The 18,852-nt window shown below is 37.6% G+C and overlaps 1 protein-coding gene across 1 annotated transcript; it reads left to right on the top strand.

The window, feature by feature from the left end:
• Positions 1–301: 301 nt before the first annotated feature.
• On the top strand, positions 302–12,902 carry LOC140933211 (alpha-adducin-like). Its single transcript, XM_073382722.1, has 10 exons — positions 302–646; positions 983–1,445; positions 4,589–4,828; positions 5,909–5,959; positions 6,575–6,667; positions 7,204–7,302; positions 7,848–8,009; positions 9,327–9,514; positions 10,295–10,421; positions 11,096–12,902. Exons 2-10 carry the CDS (start codon positions 984–986, stop codon positions 11,360–11,362), a joined length of 1,689 nt encoding a protein of 562 aa, XP_073238823.1. The 5' UTR covers positions 302–646; position 983; the 3' UTR covers positions 11,363–12,902.
• The last annotated feature ends 5,950 nt before the right edge of the window (positions 12,903–18,852 follow it).

An 18,852-nucleotide genomic window follows, 5' to 3' on the forward strand; every position in this document is an offset into this window, starting at 1 on the left:
TTATGATAAATGGTAATCTTGTCATGTAATTGCCAACAATGTTTCTGCGTTAGAGATCTGATGTGTCAGAAAAGAAAAAAGTTTCAAAATCATTCAGGAAAGAGCGAAAAAAGGCTAAGAATAGGAGGTTGTATTTGACATTTATTTTTTTTGTCTTTGAGAATAAAACTCTCCGAAATTTCTAAACTGGCCGCGATCCTTTTGGTCAGTTTAAGCTTGCGCGCGCATCACTTCCCGCGGGGACAATTAAAAAATCCTTGCTGTGACATCGAAAAGCACTGCACGAAACAGGAAAAAAAAAATGAATAATCGTGTTTTTAAAAAGCCTTCTTTCTATGAACAAGTTTTTAAGAAAATTACGGGATCAGTAAGTTCAGAGCTAATGCAGCTCGACGGGAATGACAATGTCACCTGAAGTACTTCAGTTCAGATCAATCTAGATCAATGCATGCAAAATCAAGATGGCTTATATTTATTCAAGACGCGAGTGCGTGGCGGAATATAAATGAGTCTGATTGTAATATTGCAAGGTTCAATGAATATAAACAAGAGCCATTCGCATCCTAGGCTCGCTGGGGTGTTTACCAAGTCACAGAACAGGCGTGAAGAAGTCATTGTAGTCGCGTTGAATCGAAGCCAAGTACAGGTTGGGACTTTTTTTACTGATATTTTAGTCTAGAACTTAGCTGAAAGGTATTTCTACTTTGTTATTTTTAGTTAAGATCATAAGCTGGTTATATTTAAATTCAAGAGGGTCTTTATCGCTGTAGACTGGTTATTTGAACAATTAACAAATTGCGTGTATTTTATTGCTGCAGTATAACACTCCAAGGAAAAAAGGAGCAAACACTTATGCGGTAGAACTCCCGAAGATTAAACCTCTTCTTAAGACCGCACACTTTCAAACCACAGGTCAAAGATTCTCAGCTTTGGTTACTTGTTCATTCGCACTCTAAACGCCTCACTGTTACTTTAATCGTAGCATGTCCACTGTAACGCCAAGAACCACGCGAACACCTGATGACTCTTCCAAGCGATGGAGCGCTCCACCTCGCTCAAACAAGACGATGGGACGAGCTGCTCGTGCTCCAGAACAAGTTCTCCGCGACGTTCGAGGCCTCAAGATGCGACGAAGAGTTTCTTTGGCCCTGGGAGATGACATTTTACGCGGAGAGCTGGAAGACATGATTTCCGCACATAGCCAGTACGCGACGACTCCAAGTGCTTTCCGCACTTACCAAGACTTCTTGATTCCTTCGGGCTCTTTAAACGATGCCGGTAGCATCCCAGGCTTGTCCTCTTCGGTTATATCAGATATCAGAGGCGCTGATACGTTGCACTACACTAAGAAAGACAGGCAACTGAGATGCAAGCTTGCTTCTGTTTATCGCTTAATGCAGATGTTTGGATGGGCAAACGGGATTTACGATCGTGCCTCCTACAGTGTGAGTACACTTATCAATTAAAAAGCACTTTTCGTGAATGGACAAGTAATTTATTGATGGTTGACAAAGTGTGCATCATGTCGAGTTCTTTAACATCTTACATGCAAGGAACATACGTACATCACACGGTACCAATACTTTGCATTCCGCTTCTTGTAATTTCTCGTCAAGTTACAATATTTTCCTGAACCCAATTTTACGAAAACTTTTTATTACTTTTACTCCAGGAATTTTTGTGTTTTTAAAAGAAATTTGACGTGTTCTTAACCTCTTCTCAAACATTTGGATAACCAAGTAGGCAAGTCTTGTTGTCTATTGATGATAAAATTTCTTAAAGGGGTTGAGAGTATAGAACTCTTCCCTTGTAGGTCTTATGCCTGGATCTTGGCAAATTTAATCATGTTAAGGATATATTTCCATACTCACGCATACAAATGAAATTTTATTGAGTGTCACTTGCCACCAAATGTGCAATGGCAATCCTTTTAGATTTATATGAGTATCAACAATTTTTTAAAAGCTCTAGCTTTTGGTATGTACATTTTCACTTAAAGACAATATTTACAAAAATCACGTAGTTACCTTTCGATGTTTCAAAAAGGTACGACTAAGACAAAGATGTCAAAGTTTATGTTAATTAGACTGTACAGTAGACTGTAAATAGAGTGAGATATATATTCAAACATACTTTTTTTATCCTATATTCGGAAATTCTTCACACATTCAGTGAATATGATTATTGTCATGTCTTTGTAATACTACGTCAACAAAACCTGGATTGGTTCAACCCCTGTAACCCATGTCTATATTTATATCGTCATTCAGGGAGGGGTTGATTTTTCTTTTTCGTGCAGTGCGCTCCTGGCATTGATAATCCTAGCAGTTTATATCAATTGTCACACATGTCAAAATTGTGAACCTACAATGTAGTTGTGTAGAGTTACTCTCCACAGTCTCTTGATACCTGTACGTGTACTTCAGTAGACAGATCACCTGCCTGGAGTTCAAGAGGTCATAGGCTCCAATCTTTTCAGGGACTTCTTTTCTTTTTTTGTCCGCCTCTCGTGACATGATGATAATTGCATCTTTCACAATATTATTATATTGAAACATTTCCCAATGAGTGCTAAATGTTGATAGGCTGAATATTTGATATACAAGAGTATGGTTTTGTCAAAATATATAACCAAGGACTTGAAAATAATTAAATTAATACAACACCAAAACATCACAAAATGGTCAGTATTCTGAGAGATTGAGAATGTAATGTATCTTTTTCCTTCTTAGCTTTTTTGGTGGGAGGGGGAAAGGAAGATTTTAGGGCTTTTAATATTGTAATGTAATTTGCAATTTTAAATATTTTATAAGGGAATGTGTCAACACCACTGTGGATAAATCTAATATCAATTTTGTAGTTTTGCGTGTATTTGTACTTTAATGGACATGTATTCAAAGGATAAATATAGAAGATATATGATCTCGATATTAAATAAAATAGTTTAGTTAGTTTTATATGATATTCATTTTTTCATGCAAGCAAGTGAATGTCTGAGTGAAAGGCTATCAATGAAAGCAGGACTTCCTGTGACTAATGAAGGCATTATCCTTTAAAATGTTGTTTATTACTAATAATAACTACACGTAAGTGACGGTAAATATTAATTGCCACCAAAAAAAATTACAATGTAATAGTATATGTTGCTCCTTTTAATTTGATACTGAGAAGAGAAAGCACAGAATTGTCCAAGATTCCTTTTGTTCTTAATCTGGATTCTACCATTTTAAAAAATATTTTTTTGATTTTATTAATTTATGTTGAATTTATGTGTTAAGAACTGGTTGACAGCTCAAAACATTTTGTTCTTTTCAGTATTTTTCTTCTGATTTTGTAGTAACAAAAAAATGACAAATAATAAATTATCTGAACAAGTTTACAATCTCTAATGATTGCACAAAGACTTCCAGTCATTATTCATAGTTGTCTGTAACAGTTTTTACTCAAGCAAATGCTACGTGACCATAGAATAACTGCATGCCACAGGTTTTGTTTCTAAGCTCAAGCCTAAGACTGTATATAATCCTGTCAGAACCATCCTCAGAGACCAATGGGCAGTCAGCTGGATTAGTCGGAAGAAAAGGCAGGACAAAATTTTTCAAGCATGTCACAACCTGTGTAGTAGAGATTAGTTTTCACTACTCTGAGAGTTCCAGTAACAAAGTACAATGTAGCGGTGCAGAGCCGCTATAAGCTTTGTTTGCAAATAAATTACCTTGGACGTCACTACAAATAAATGATTTTTATGATAATATTTTTTGGATAATTATTAGTAGTTTGGAATTATTATTAAAATGTGGTGTGAAAAGCATTTTTTGATAGCTATTGTTATGCCATTTTACTGCTTGTTTCTTATTCTGTGTCTACCAAAACCTGTCAGTTATCAGTGAAGGTCATGATTTTGAAGTCCTGTTTAGCTGGTTCTCAGCTTTTTGAGTTTTTTTCCCCAAGATCAGGTTCTATGTCAGGTTGATTTGTAAAATTGATAATTGGATTGTCAGTTTTACAATAATTGTTAGTAATTTATCACTCTTACAACAGACCTTTTTCATTACACTCTCCATCTTTGCATGCGCTATAGGATTGATTGGAAAAATGCAATGTCCCGTGGTATTTCAGAGGGCAAATTAGTGCTAAAATTTGCCAAATCCCGGTGATGTTTGTTTTTTCTCTCAAAATGTGATGAGGATTTAATAAACAGGCAAGATGTACAGTTTGAGTTTTGCCAAGTTTTACGTCTTTATTGTTTGCTGTGAGGACATCTACGGTTGCTACATGTACTGCGCCCAAAAAAATAACAGTTATGATCACTTCTACCCATAACTTGCCATTATGAATATCATCTTTGAGATAAAAAATTTGCTTTTTTCTGTTGTTAAGAATAAACAAACTTGAGCGCGATTTCTTATATAGACTGATTTTATCACTCGTTTGCCCCCTTGAGAAACCATATGACATTGCTTTTATCCCATCAATCCTAAAGCCCGTGTAGAGGTGGCGGGTATTGTGAATAAGGTGTATTGTTATGGTAGATTAGGAAGCTTAAGAAATTAGTTGAAACTTTTCCTAATTTGTAATTTCCTTGCAGGTTTGTGCAACTGGTGATGACAATGAAGAGAAACGATATTTTATTGCTCCAACTGGTCTTCTTTTCGGTGAAGTGACGGCGTCTTCGATTTTGAAAGTTGACCACAAAGGGAACATTGTTGAACAGGGAAATACCAACTTGGGTGTGTCCAAGACAGTGTTTGATCTTCATGTGACCATTCACTCAGCAAGAAAAGATGCTAAGTGTGTTCTATTTTTAACTGCTGATTCTGTGAATGTGGTAAGTATTGTACCATAATAATAATACTAATAATAATAATAATAATTAATATTAATATTAACAATAACAATAACAATAATGATGATGATAATAATATCTAATGATTTGTATAGCTCCAAAAACTATAAGTCCAATGGCGCCTTACAAAAATCAATATAAAAATTAGTACAATGTACAATGATAAATGATAGATGAGTGAAAATGTTTTCAACAACAACGACAACAACAACAAAACTATCATGGGGGGCCGATAACAAAACTGCCAGAGATTTGATATAAAAGTAGCTTCTTCTGATTCTTAGAATGTAAACTTATCCTTGGAAACCAAGGGACAGCCAACTGGGATGAATAACATACAGTGTATAAACAAAGTCGATAACTGCTGAACTGCAAAGTTTACAAGAAAAACTGGTGTGCCCAGCATCTTAACCCTTTAGGTACCAAGATAGACCAATATTGATTTTCTCCTAACAACAACAGCATATGCTCAAGAGTAAAGGTTATGAGAATTACTAAATTAATTACCAAAGGGAGAACACTATGATCTTAAGCCAAAATTCTCTCAGCTGTTCTTAAAACAAGTGTGTGGAGATCAGTCGTGAGAATTTGTATGTGGATCTTGGGACTTACAGGGTTAATTGGGGGATACCTTATAACCCTGGTTAGTAACGTCTGTGAAGCAGTGCCAAGACCCTGGTTCTGGGCCCCCAATGGACTTAACAGAAGTGCGTTTACTGGAAGTACATTAAAAGATTCCTATAACCCAATAAAATGGCAAATTGACAATGGTATTTTTAACAGACCAGTCAAGGCATTTGTGGGAAACCAGAACAGGGATTTCGGGGCTGGCTCACAAATGGACTGAACCAGAGGTTAGGTGTGTGGCGCAGGCCACTTTCCAGGCATTTTGGAGAGGGGTCATTTTAATAATTTAAATGTTCATTTTATTTTTATTTCACAAACAGCATAATTTATAACTGAAAAACTCAGTAACGATATTAAAAAATTTAAGTATAGGGCACCCAATATTTCACTATATATTTCACAAATTTGTGTGATTGTCATTCTTTTTTCTGTAAGGTTTCTGCAATAAAACAAGGACTTGTGCCCATCTCTCAAGAAGGAGTGGCTGTAAGTGCTGCAAACTCACTGTCATTTCTCCTCCTGTGAAAAGCTGTACAAATCTCTCTTCACATCTTCTCTACACAAAGCATCTAGATAAGCTCAGATTCGGCTTGTTTCTCTTGATCTGTCTATCATTATAAGATCAGCGTTAAGAAAGTTGTATCTGATAGCCTAGGGCTAGCAGATTTGGGGGGAATTTAAATGATACAAAAGTGCTGTACCATTATTAATCCTAATGAATTCATGTGTTGGAATTGAAAAAGGGGTTTTCGAGCTGCTCTGAGAAAGTGAATAATCATTACAATTATTATTTTTACAAATTATGCCCAAGTAATAAATTAATTAATTATGTATTTAATAAATAAATAATAATAATTTAGTAAATTATTAATCCTGCTTATCAAAATTGTGTTTTTGGCCTAGTTAAAATGATTCTTAGGCTGGTTAATGCTGACTTTCTTTGCACCCAGAAAAATTAGTCTGATTTCTTTGCATGCTTTGGAAAACAAAATGTAAATTTTCACCCAAAGAATCTGAATACACTAGGTACATTCAGTTAGGTTTAATCAAAGGAAATTATGCTAAAAGATTTTACAGCTTACTGTTTTCTGCTTCTTGTAGGTTGGCGAAGTTTCCTATCATGATTATCCTGGGATCAGCCTCGATGAAGATGCCAAAGAATCGTTAATCAACAGCTTTGGCTCTTCAAGCAGGGTATGGCTAGATTTCAAATCATGCAAATTTCTACCCCCACAGGATGCAGGGAGAATACAAAACAAAAAACTTTTACAACAAAAGTTGAATGTGCAAGTTTGAGAATGTGAAGCTCACGTACTTCCATTTCATGAATATTCAATTTTTGCAATAGCTACATGCAATAACAGGGTAAAATAAAAAAAATATAATTGTTTTAAAGCATGTTGTCTGTAAGCAGGGGTTGTTATCTTTTTATTTTACTACTACATGAGAAATTTCTGCAGTTTGATTGGCCTACATACCTACATGTGAAAATTACAAATCTTTTGCGGGTAGTAGTATAAACAAATAATAGCATGATTTGTACGTGATATTTGGCATAAAAACCACTCGTGATATTTCAAAATTATCTCAAATTTCACTTGCCTAACGGCTCGTGAAATTACGTATAACAATTTGGAAGTATCACTTGTGGTAGGTAAGCCAAAAATCACTACTAATCATGCTATTACCTATACAAATACTATTTTATAATTTGTTTTTCTGTCCTTCAGGTTTTGGTACTCAGAAACTATGGTGCCATTTGTGTTGGGGAGACAATAGAAGAGACAACCTACCTAGCTCATCTACTTGTAACTGCTTGTAATCAACAGGTATTATACTCTCTGGCTAATAATTGTGGTGTAGAAAAATCTTCATGGTGGTTATTTGAATGTCATTATAGTACATTGCTACTGTCAACTCCCGTTAGATTGTCCTTAATAGAGACCTTAAGAGTCAAGGACAAAGACAAGTTGACTGAGAGTTTTTTTATTTTTTTTTAACATATTCTCAAAAAGTACACACCCCGCAAAGCTTCATTTTATTTTATTTTTTTTGTTTTTGTTTTTGTTTTGTTTTTCCCAATCGAAAAAGGCCTAAAGGGAAGAAGCCAAGAAAAGAAGAGTCCTGAGCAGGGAGTGCAAAGTGTGGGAGGTGGGAGGTTTGAATCCCCCCGCCCCCTCCCCACTTAATGCCTTATGGACAGTTTCTTTCCACCAAATGTGTTACAGTTATGCCAGGAAGAACATTAGCCCTGATGCAAAGTCTTTTTTCTTTATCCTTGCCACTTTCTCTATCAACGTAATATAACTAGGTAATTTTTTTCTCTTTGCCTGTAGGTATATTTTATTGACGTAGTAACTGGTGTTTTCTATAGGCAATTGCAATGAAAGCTGGGATGGACGAGTTGCGCATTATCGATGATGATGTTAAAGAGCAAATGATGAGTGCCTTTAATGGGGGCCTGGATGCTAATGAGAACCAACATAAGCTAGCCGAATTGAACTTTGAAGCCTGGATGCGTCAGTTAGATGCCAAGGTAAAAATCATTGTGCAAGTGCTATGCAACTTTACATACAGTAGTTAGGCAGTAGGTTGTAAGTGTTGTACATACCGCATAAGACTATTTCATCAAGTTAAAACTTTTGAGTACGTTTTCTTATACAATCACTACTTCAGATTTACTAAAAATAAAAACACATTTCCATATTTCACATTTCTTTCCCCATACCTCCCCCGAATACCTCCCCAATTCTGGAGGTAAAAGCCCCGGGAAGGCGTCTTCCCAGGCCTTCTCGGGTAATCCATTTTGGTGACGTAGCCGAGAATAACGTAGCCTACGTACACTGTAGCTGGTGGATTGTTATGCGTGGGACACTTTCTAGCAGCACATTTTATTTGACTTGTCCCGAATCAGAATCCTCTCGATGCTCCTCCTCCTTAAAAAAACACTGCATTCGCCCGCTAATCCCGCCAGCTATGCAGGCTAAGACGAACGTCACAAACTCGGTCGGACCATGTGACCGGAAACGTAAGGCCACCCGGAATAATGAGGCGTAGGGAATAGGCAAGGGGTTATAGAGGCATCCCGGTCCCTACGTAATTTTCATTTAGCCGTAACGATATTTGATAGGGCTGCTCTGTTCAGGGTTCGTACAGAGTCTTGAATTCTTGAAAAAGTCTTGAGATTTGCCCAGCAATTTTCCAGACCTGGAAAAAGTCTTGAAAATAGCGATAAAGTCTGGAAAATGGTAAAAAGTCTTGAGTATTTTCAAAGCAACAATTGCTTTTTAAGTGAATTCGTTTATTGTTTTTGTCAAATCTTATTCAATCTTGGCCTTATACGTTTCTTTGCATCATGCAAAAAGCTTTCTTCCCGCTTTTATTGATCACCTATTCGATAACCTAGTGTCTGGAAAAAGAAATTATTGTTTTGGTAAAAGGTCTGGAAAAAATCTGTACGAACCCTGTATGATACATTTTCCCACTATACGATACGTCACTGTAACCTCTCCTTTATTCGCCTACGAAACTTTGAAGCCAAACTATTCCCAAGCTTTTGACTTCTATCAAGCATTTCAAATCTGTGCTTATTCGAAGAAGTACGGTTTACTGGATTTGAATCTCAAGACGTCACTTGTTTGCCAATGATTGCACAGGTGTCCACTCTAGACTTTCAGCAGACATGCAATATTACTGTAGACTTATGAGACTCCTTTCTCGCATGGGGTGATTTTCGCACTGGCTCACCTGTTTCGCTTGCTCAGGAAAAATGAGGGATTTCTCGAAGTCTTACATGTATATTGCTGTGTCTCTAGCAGTCCCGTTCGTACTCATCTCAAGTTCGTACTCTTAGGGTTGCAAGACTGGTTACAACTACAGAAACGCTGACATCTTCAAGAAACCAGAAGAGAAGGAGTCTAAGGCACGCGAGACTGCCCCACCCAAGGCCTATAACGCGCGCACAGACTTTGCATTCTACTGGAAGACAGATGGGCATCCTGTGCGGCGTACTCAATCTCTGGGACGTGGGAACACTTACAGGTAAAGGGATACGTTCTGTGGCCCCTTCTTTTATGCCCTCTATTTTTGGCCCAAAAAGACGTTCATTTACCCCATATCTGAATAATCAAAATGCTATGTTGATAGAGAGATTTAAAGTCACGTTCACGGCAAACGTCAGATTCAAGTCGAGAAATTCTCAAAATAGGAAATGAGCAGATAAAAACAGCTCAAAACAATTCTTATGGATAAAACCGGCGGGAATCTGCTGATTTCCCTGTAGTTATAATGAACAGTAAGCTGAAAGTACAGGGAGAAGTCGGTCACGTGGTACAAACTCACGTTTGCCGTTCTAATGCCAACTACGAGCCATCTTCCATCTTTTAGAGATTGTTTCCCTAGTTTTGTGTCTTTTTGTGCGAGTAGCCATTATACATGTATGCATTACTGAAGTTACAAGTGCTGAATAAAAAGTGACAAAAAACGGGACATGTTGACTGCTAACTTTTTTCGTGTACTTAGCAGTTTACGAAATACAAGTTACCGTATCCATTCGATTAAGTGCCGAACCTCGAATTAGCTTCCACCTTGAATAAGCACCCACCCCACCCACAAGGAAAGGTTAATAAGTGCTCAGCTTTGTGCACAGCCTTCTTGTGCAAACAAGGTTTATTTGCCTGAAAATAAAAAAATAATTTTGATATCAATGGCTTTGTACTTAGCTTTGAAGCAGATGCATGGGGAAACTTGGAGCAACGTCTTGTTCAATACTCATGAATAAAGAGTTTGATTAAATTTATTCTTCTTTTTCCTTGTTGCTAGGAGTCGACTCAAGTGGCTCAATGCGCCAGTCAAAGCCACTGAGTACAAGATGGAGCGAGAATTGGACAACTCAGAGCCTGTGCTGATTAAGGACATGAAGCCAGAAAATGAAGACAAAGATGAGGAGGTAATTGTGCACTACAATGGCAAATTCATAATAATAGTGATAATGATAATGATAATTAATGGTAATGATAATGACAATAATAATAATGATAATGATAATAATAATAATAATAATAATAGTGATGATGATGATGATAATTAGAACGTGGGTCATTATTAACTCTGACAAAATATCAGGGATTAACAATTGAAAAAATGTTGTGCGGGGAGAAGATAGAGTTTGAGGGCAAGTGTCTCGAGATAGTGAGTGAGGGGTGAGGTATTTGCAGTACAAGGTTAGCACTGTGCATGGGTAGCGAATGCTAAAAACCAACATTTCTAAATACCAATTCGATCCGGAATGCTCGAGCGTTTAATACATGAGCCCCTGGCTCGGGAGATTGGGCAACCACTCCTCACGCTATCGAGCTTAAATAAAATTAATTTAATTTAATTTAATTTAATTTTTTAATTTTAATTGACTATTCACAACTCACATCTTTTGTACTTTTTATATGATGGAAGTGCGGATTGGCCCTCCTGCACTTCCTGCTTGATGTACAGTGTCGTGTTCTTGCCTGTTCGCTGCAAAAAGTCTATTCATGCTTCAAAATCGGACTTATTACAATCCTGATTCTAGTTGGGCTGAATTGGTTTTGTTGTATTGCTCGAATTTGGCTCTTTTTTTCATTACAGGTATTTATCACCACGAAAGTCGTTTCGGTTAATGAGTCTGCCCCGGAACCGGAAGTCACAGAGGAGGTGGTGACGTTTGTCCAAGCAGAGAAACGACACTTCGAGCCACAAGACATTCAGTTCATTCTTGATGACTCTCAAGGTGACCTGGATGCTAACGTTCGTCTGGTACGCGAACCGGTTGGTGTTGTGCGTAGGAAGTCTGGTAACAAGGTGAAGAAGCGACGAAGCTTCAGAGAGAAGTTCAAGAGACTGAGCGTCGGGTAGTAAAACAACATAATTGTCTTGTCCAAAGCCTCCAAACCACGCCAGTGTTTTATTTTAGAACTTTTTCGTTAAATTTCCAGCTAAATTCGTCCCTCTTCATTTGTGTAGACATTTTTCTTTTCAAAGAGTATCAGTGTGGGATGACCTTCTGTAAAGGCTTGTTTGTATGGAGTTGGGGGAACCCAGATAGGTGAGGTAACATGCGGCGGGTCACGCACCCCACCTATCACGTAAACGTGATCAAATTAAAATGAGATATTATGTGGACAGGGCCCACCCCCCAAGCGGGTTACCTCACCTACCTGGGGTCCCCCACCTCCGTGTAAACAGGCCCTTAGACAGTTATCGACTAAGGTGGCGTTCACACTTGATCCCTGGGCACGATGCTAGAGCACGGTTCTTGCTAGGCATTAATGTGAACACACTCTTTTTTCAAGTACCCAAGCTACAGTGAATTCAGGTCCTTGTGTGCACGCTGTTTTTGTTAGTTCTGGGGCAGTCGAAAGCTTTGTTCCTGCTACTATGCTCATGTTTCAAAATGTCGTCCGACAGGGCCAAATGGAGTAGCTATGTACACAGTTGCATGTGCCGGATTATCACGTACTAAAGGTGTGAACACAACACCATGGATTTTGTGCCGGTACCGAGGCACTGGTTCCCGGGCATCAAGTGTAGACAGCCCCTTAGTTTAGTCAATTTGTCTTTGCTCTAACTTGAGCAGATCAATTTAGGTTTCCGGGAAACTACCCACCTACCCCTCCCCTAAGCTAACATTAACACTTACTTCTCACTTGGGGCAAAATGATGGCTAAGGGGAGGGGTAGGTGGGTAGTTTCCCAGAAACTTAAATTGATCCACTTGAGCTTTGCGATGTTAATTTAGTATACGTGTACTGAGAAGTTCAAAGGTGAAATTTGCCTGTGACATACAATTGAATTATCGACAATTTAGATTTCTCTAAATTTCTGCTTTGTGAGTTGTGTCACATCTTATTACCGTTGAAAATCAATTTTCAAGGGATACTTTTAAAAAAGATAAGTTTTTAAGAAACCTTTTTTTGGTTAAACTTAAAATTTTCTAGTTTTTAAAACTAATTTCAGTGTTGTGGGTCTTTGACGTAAGTTTAGTAAGAAAATTCGTTTCTTATTCAGGACCCTTTTCCGAGCAATTTTGAACTTTATCAATTCATTGTAGCCTGTTATTTGGGAGTTTGAGCGAGGCCACATAAATTTAATTTAATTTAATTGGGCTATTCCAGGTTATTTAAAAGCAAGAATGTAAAGTGGTCTTTTCATAATTTTATCAATCCTGTAGTCTTTTAACAACGGGTTTATGTAGCGTTACGGGGATAAAGTTCCTCGGTTACTGCGAACTGCTGCTGCCAGTTCGCCGTTGGTTTAAGAAAGGACTGTCTATACAAGTTTACATTTTCCATTTACATTTTTTAGCTTCTACTGAAGCTGAAACCAGCAAACAGTAAGCTTATGAAAAGACCGGAAACAATGCTCACGTGGCTACAGTTAGTTACACAATAAAAGTTACACCATAAAAGTTTAAAAAGAATAGATTCAGTGTGTTTTTATTGAGGTTGTAAGCGATCTACCCCAACTAGAATAAAAAAGAATTGTAGTATTACATTTGACCTAAGTGCGCTTGATGGCTGAGGGACTGGGAGCCTGGGTCGTTGTTGTCTTGAACTGCACTATAATAAGCCATTTGCACGATGACGTCATTTTACTACTACGACCAGAATCCTTTACGTTTTTCCTTTCATATTTTTTGGTAGTCTCAGTGAGGTTTAAATAACAAAAGCCCTAATGTGCACAAGAAAGCAAAACCCTGTAGGATTATGGTCGTGGTGGCACAATGACGTCATCATGTAAATGGCCTATTGCACTATGTGACTGAAGTGCCGTGACGCAATTCGACACAACACCGACCCAGTCTCAGGAGTAACCTCACAATTCACCACTTAAGAAACGAGAAGGAAACTGGAGACGAAATGCGTCACGTAATTGTTTCTGGGATTGGTACTGACGCGCCGGGGTATTAAATAACCACAGAAGTTTTTATGTTCACCAACACGGCCGCCGTTTCATTGTTTTGTACACTAATAAAATGTGTTGATTTAGCAACAGAACGGGAACGTCAGTTGACGACGGCGCGCGCAATTCAAACAACTGGCTTGACCAAAGGCAGAGCGGCAAATTGGTCACCGGAAGGCGCGTTTAGTCCTTTCAGCACGCTTTCCCGTCGTGAACTGACGTTTGCGTACGGTTGCTAAATCAGCCCATAATATGGCCGCCGCGACGTTATGTGTAAACCGATCAATTTAATAAAAATCCCCGAAGTCTTTGCGAAAGTTAACTTGGACCAGTTCCCTTTCTCGTTTCTAAAGTGACGGATGGCCAATGAGGCATTAAGGTGACTCGACCCAGTTTTTTGGAGGGGGTACCATCCTACTTTGAAAACTTTGAAGCTCTCTGGTATCCCCACCTTTACTTTTATCGTAAGTCTAACACATAGAATGGATAACATATATGTTCACCGAGGTATGATAATTTTGGTACAGTGAGACAGGCCATCGCGTGATACATAGAGGTGTAACTCACAATTTTTAATCAATTCTCGTGCTTCTTGTTCCTTTGCAAAACAAAATCAAGAAGTGCTACACACTAAATCTACTTTCTATAAAAAAAATATCATTTTTTCATAGGTTTAATGCAAGCCAATAATTAAACCAACTCGCTGACGGGAATCCCTTCTATTTTCTTACACTAAATTATCATATCTCGGTGAGCATTCGGAAGTCAGCCAAGCGCGGTCATTGCACGCGTGCTGAACAAGAATGCTGTATAATGACAAACTAGAAACAATAGACAACTCCCAAAGCACAAACTCAGCCAAAACGCTAAAAATCTTCAATGTTTACTCAAGTTTGGGCTTATAGAAGATAATGTCACAGTTTTTCAATGACCATGAAATTCAGAATCCGGGTAGTTAGTTAATCAATTGTGGCCCTGAAAAAATTTGGAGGAAAAAAAATACGAATTTTTAAGAAAATGTTTTTTTCGTGAGACGGACTCTTAAACGCTGACAAACGTCAACAATAGCGAAAACTATATTTTCTATATGTTTGCTTTGCTCGAAATCGTGCACATTTACAAGGCCGTAAAGTGCTTTGCTGACTTGCAAGGAACCATCTGTTATAACGATGCCCAAAATAAAGGGATGAATCTCACAGTTTATTAGATATAATCGTGTAAAGTTTGCTTATCATTTACGCATAAATTATGACTTAAATTTGGAAACCGCTGAATTTCTCGAATTGGGTCTTTGCGATTTTGGTGAAACTCTGTTCAGCGCAAGGCACTAATGCGCACTATATGTAGCCGAGATATTTTCACGAAAAAATGCCGGCAACAGCAGATTTTTGACTCAGAACCTCAAAGGGGCGTGGCATTATAACCACGTGACATTTACTCCGATCGCCAAAAATTTTAAGTTATATTGTAGATTGATCTACCAGAGAGCAGAGAGCTTCAAAGTAGGATGGTACCACCCCAAAAAACTGGGTCGAGTCACCTTAACAGAAGAACACAGGGTGTCCCAAAAGTTCGTTCCTCTAAATTCATGCACCATAACTTTTGATCAAACCTTTATTTTTACATGAGATTGCTAGAAGATGTTTATTTTTCTATTGAGTACATGTATTCAGAATTTCAGTAACTGGCATGCCCTTTTGTTTTATTATTATTATTATTATTATTATTATTATTATTATTATTATTATTATTATTATTATTATTATTTATTTTTTTATTTTTTTTATCACATTCTGTAGCCGTTGCGACTTGAAGTGGGATACAGCTTGTAAACCCACAGATGATCCATTTTGAGCTTTTTTATAACAAGAGCCAGTTCAACCCCCAAACAAAATTTGTTTAGTTTAGGCAGCTAGAAAAAGTATATTTTGTGTATTCATCCAAAAAAGATAATCATCCCGCCTCCTTCCACAGCAAGGTTTTGTACTTCTCTACAACATGAGACTAGCTGGGCGTTACTTTGCAGACTAAGCAGAGGTTTTTTTTTTTTTTTTTGCCATCTCAGGGGCCTTTAATTTTAAACATTTTAAACAGCTTTTCTTGATCCTTTTTTGACTTGGCTTGCTAACTATGTGAGAGCTTTCTCGTCGAGTCTTCTTTTTTGTATCTAGCCTTCTTAAAACTATTTAGCTGCTTTATTCGGAGTTTTGGTCTTCCCCTTCATTTCTTGCCGTCAAAACCTTCATCCCCTAAAATAGCTGAACGTTTTTGCGTTAAGGGGATTCATCTTTCGTGATATTCACAAAAAACAAGGAAGGAGTTCGAGCAATTCGGGCTGCAAAATACAGAAAAATGTGTGGCTGGAAAATATACTCGCGTACGCGCACCTTTGGCGCGGAAGTACACAAATCGAATATTCGAGTCAAAAAATGGACAAGTATGAAAATGGTGAATATAGATTGAAAGACAAATTTTGTTTCAATGATTTGCTTACCAAGTCCAATCTTACTGAAATACAGACTTATAAAGCAGGGGAACGAACTTTTGGGACACCCCGTAAAAGACACCGAAAATTTATTTCAAAGAGGTTTTTTAAAATACCATTTGAATGGGATATTTAATTAAAGAGATATATTCAAATCACATTCTCCTCCGACATTCTCCCTTTTGGTTTGATACAAAACTTATGAGAACAACTTTATAATTACTTCAGTCGCTTTAAAGAGTATGGAATAACTGTTCGCTTGCTCTACTTATATGATATTGTTCATCTGAGTGGGCAAACTAGAACGAGGACTTTGGATGTTTGTTACTAAAAGATCAAAAACACCGAACGACGCGAGCTGTTTTTTTCTAAACTTGTTTTGTTTTTTTTGTTTTTTTTTTTAAGGTGAACTAGAAACTTGAAATGTTATGCTTACCTCTTTGATAATTATGTTAAGTTCAAGAAAAGAAAATTCCGTCAGATGGAAATCTCCTCCTCTCTATAGTTCATTTCAATTTCTGAGGCTAGCCTCTTGAGGTACCGTGTAGAATAAATTACGGACTCGACATTTGCAAGAATTTTCAGTAGCAGAGAACAAAATATACGCAAATCCCCTTTGCTGCTAGAAGGCGTCTTCCGATACACGATGTCCAATCGGCCGGTACCTCTCTAGCAGGTAACCAATCAGATCACTCGCTTATTCTCTCAGAAGCTGATCAAAGTCTACCGACACACTGAAATATATTCAACAGAGTGCAAAATTTTCACTCCTCTTGCCAGACCCTGTCCAGTTATTCCCTTAGAGCAACTTGCAATCTTTTCGCACAGAAAGTAGGCTGTGTTCTCGGCCAATTCTCCACTGATTTTGACAAATAAGACTTCAAAGTATTTTCCTCCGTCGTTGGCTGTCAACCACCCAGGCATGGAAGGTTCAACCTTACAAGGCCTCAGTTACATATCGATGGCTTCAAATAACAGCATTCTGCCCAGAGCCATTTTCAGCTCAGTTCCTTGTGTCTCTATCTGGGGAGGATCGATGAACGATGCAGAGTGTGTATCGCAGCAACTAAAACAATCATCCGAAAATCAGCTGACTCAAGGGGAAAGTACAAATGGCGGGTGAGTCAAGAAAAACATGTTTCTCTCAAACAAAAAAACACCGCCAGCCCGTAACAGATCTGATACCCATTTTATACATAGATCGATATTGGTTACTCGCAATTCAACGTTTTTCAAATCTTGAACAATCTGTTAACCTGTTTATATTTTGGTTTAAGTGCCGTTCAAAAAAATTTCATGAGCTTTTTTTGATACTTCTACAGATTTTTTTTTTTTCAGAAGATGAATTTTTGAATTGCTAACGTCAGTGCCTTTAGGAATTTTTTCATTTTGACGATTGTGATTTCTCATTTGACAAGAACTTGAGACAATTTTTCATTCTGCTCGAGTGACACACTTCATTAAAAGAAAACAAGATACAACAGTAATTCTTTTTCTCTTGCCGAATTCATGAAAAACACTGGGCAAGGATGAACCGAGGTTACTTAATATTTGTGCACTATTACAACACGATCTTTTGGTCCGGTCCTCCTCTCTTAACATTTATTTCCCACACTTAATACAATTATTCACAATTCGCCCATTTTCTTTGTTGTTGATGTTTTGTTTTTAATGATATTTAGTCAAACATGAATGTTATTTTCTCATAAAGCTTGATCTTAGAAAAAGAAAATGAAATGAAATGAAAAGGAAAGCGCAAATAGTAAGCATTAAATTCGAATACACTCCTCCTATTTTTTTTCTTCGCCAAATAAAATAATAATTAATGACATAAAAAAATCACCATAACTATGAGAATAAATAAATCGAATTGCATCCGAGTTATGCCCTTATTTTTATTTTATTTTATTTTATTTTTCATTCGACATCTCCTTCTCGAATCTAAGAAGTAATTCCGTTCATTTTCTCAGCTAGCTGTAATTCTTTTTGGTTGAATAATTGGCAAATTTAAAAGATATGACCTTAAAATAGTTGCGATTTTGGTTACGCTATTTCTTCCATCCTTACATGGCCTCGGTTACATATCGATGGCTTCAAATAACGTGTCTTTTCTCGAGAATAAATTTCAAATTTAATATTAATCAAGATCAATTATCATCTCGAGCAACCATGAGATTAATTGAGGAAAAACGTATAAAAGTGCGTAAACGCCAAACGGAAACACTCTCCGCTTTCCTCTGATTCCCCTTGAAAATCGCGACGTATTTCTACATTCTATCTTATATTATTTACCCTTTTGATAGTACTGACCACTTACTTTGAGGTATGTCTAGTATCAAAATAGGAATGAAGGCCACCGACGACCACAGCGTTTCATTTCACTGAAGAGTTCCGTAATCAAAGATATTTGGTTGGAGTAAATTAGTTGGCCACCCCGGATGATTTTTTTTTAACCAGTTAATGTGTGCGTGTCCCTGGTGCATGTCCCTGTATGTCCCTGGCCAGTTTGATAGCAAAACAAGGTAGTCGCTTGAGTAACAATTAATTTTGAGTTTCCTATGAATAAAATGGCTATACATTTTATTTGTGATATTTTATCGGCCCTGCAATTACGTACTACTTCCCAGCAGTTAGGTGGGGAAAAAAATTACCACCGACTAGCAACACTGGAGCAAAAGAAAAAATGATTCGTAGACTGAAGAAAGGAAAGGCGGAATCAAGCGAGGGTGCGGCCAAGCGATGTGCTAATTACATTGTGAGTAATCGAGAGGGCCGGGCGATCACATGGCGGGGCTATCAATCAAAAGCATCCAGTAATATGATTGGTTTAAAATTAACAAAGTACGCCTGAGGCCGCAGATCGTTCTCTAAGGCGCGAACCATTTAACATGTAACTTTTTTTTTTACGGGGGGGGGGGGGGGGGGGGTGAGTTGTAAGGATCTGCGTGTTTAAACGATTT

This window comes from Porites lutea, chromosome 4, assembly GCF_958299795.1.
Source record: "Porites lutea chromosome 4, jaPorLute2.1, whole genome shotgun sequence".
In the NCBI taxonomy this organism is placed as follows: Eukaryota; Metazoa; Cnidaria; class Anthozoa; order Scleractinia; family Poritidae; genus Porites; species Porites lutea.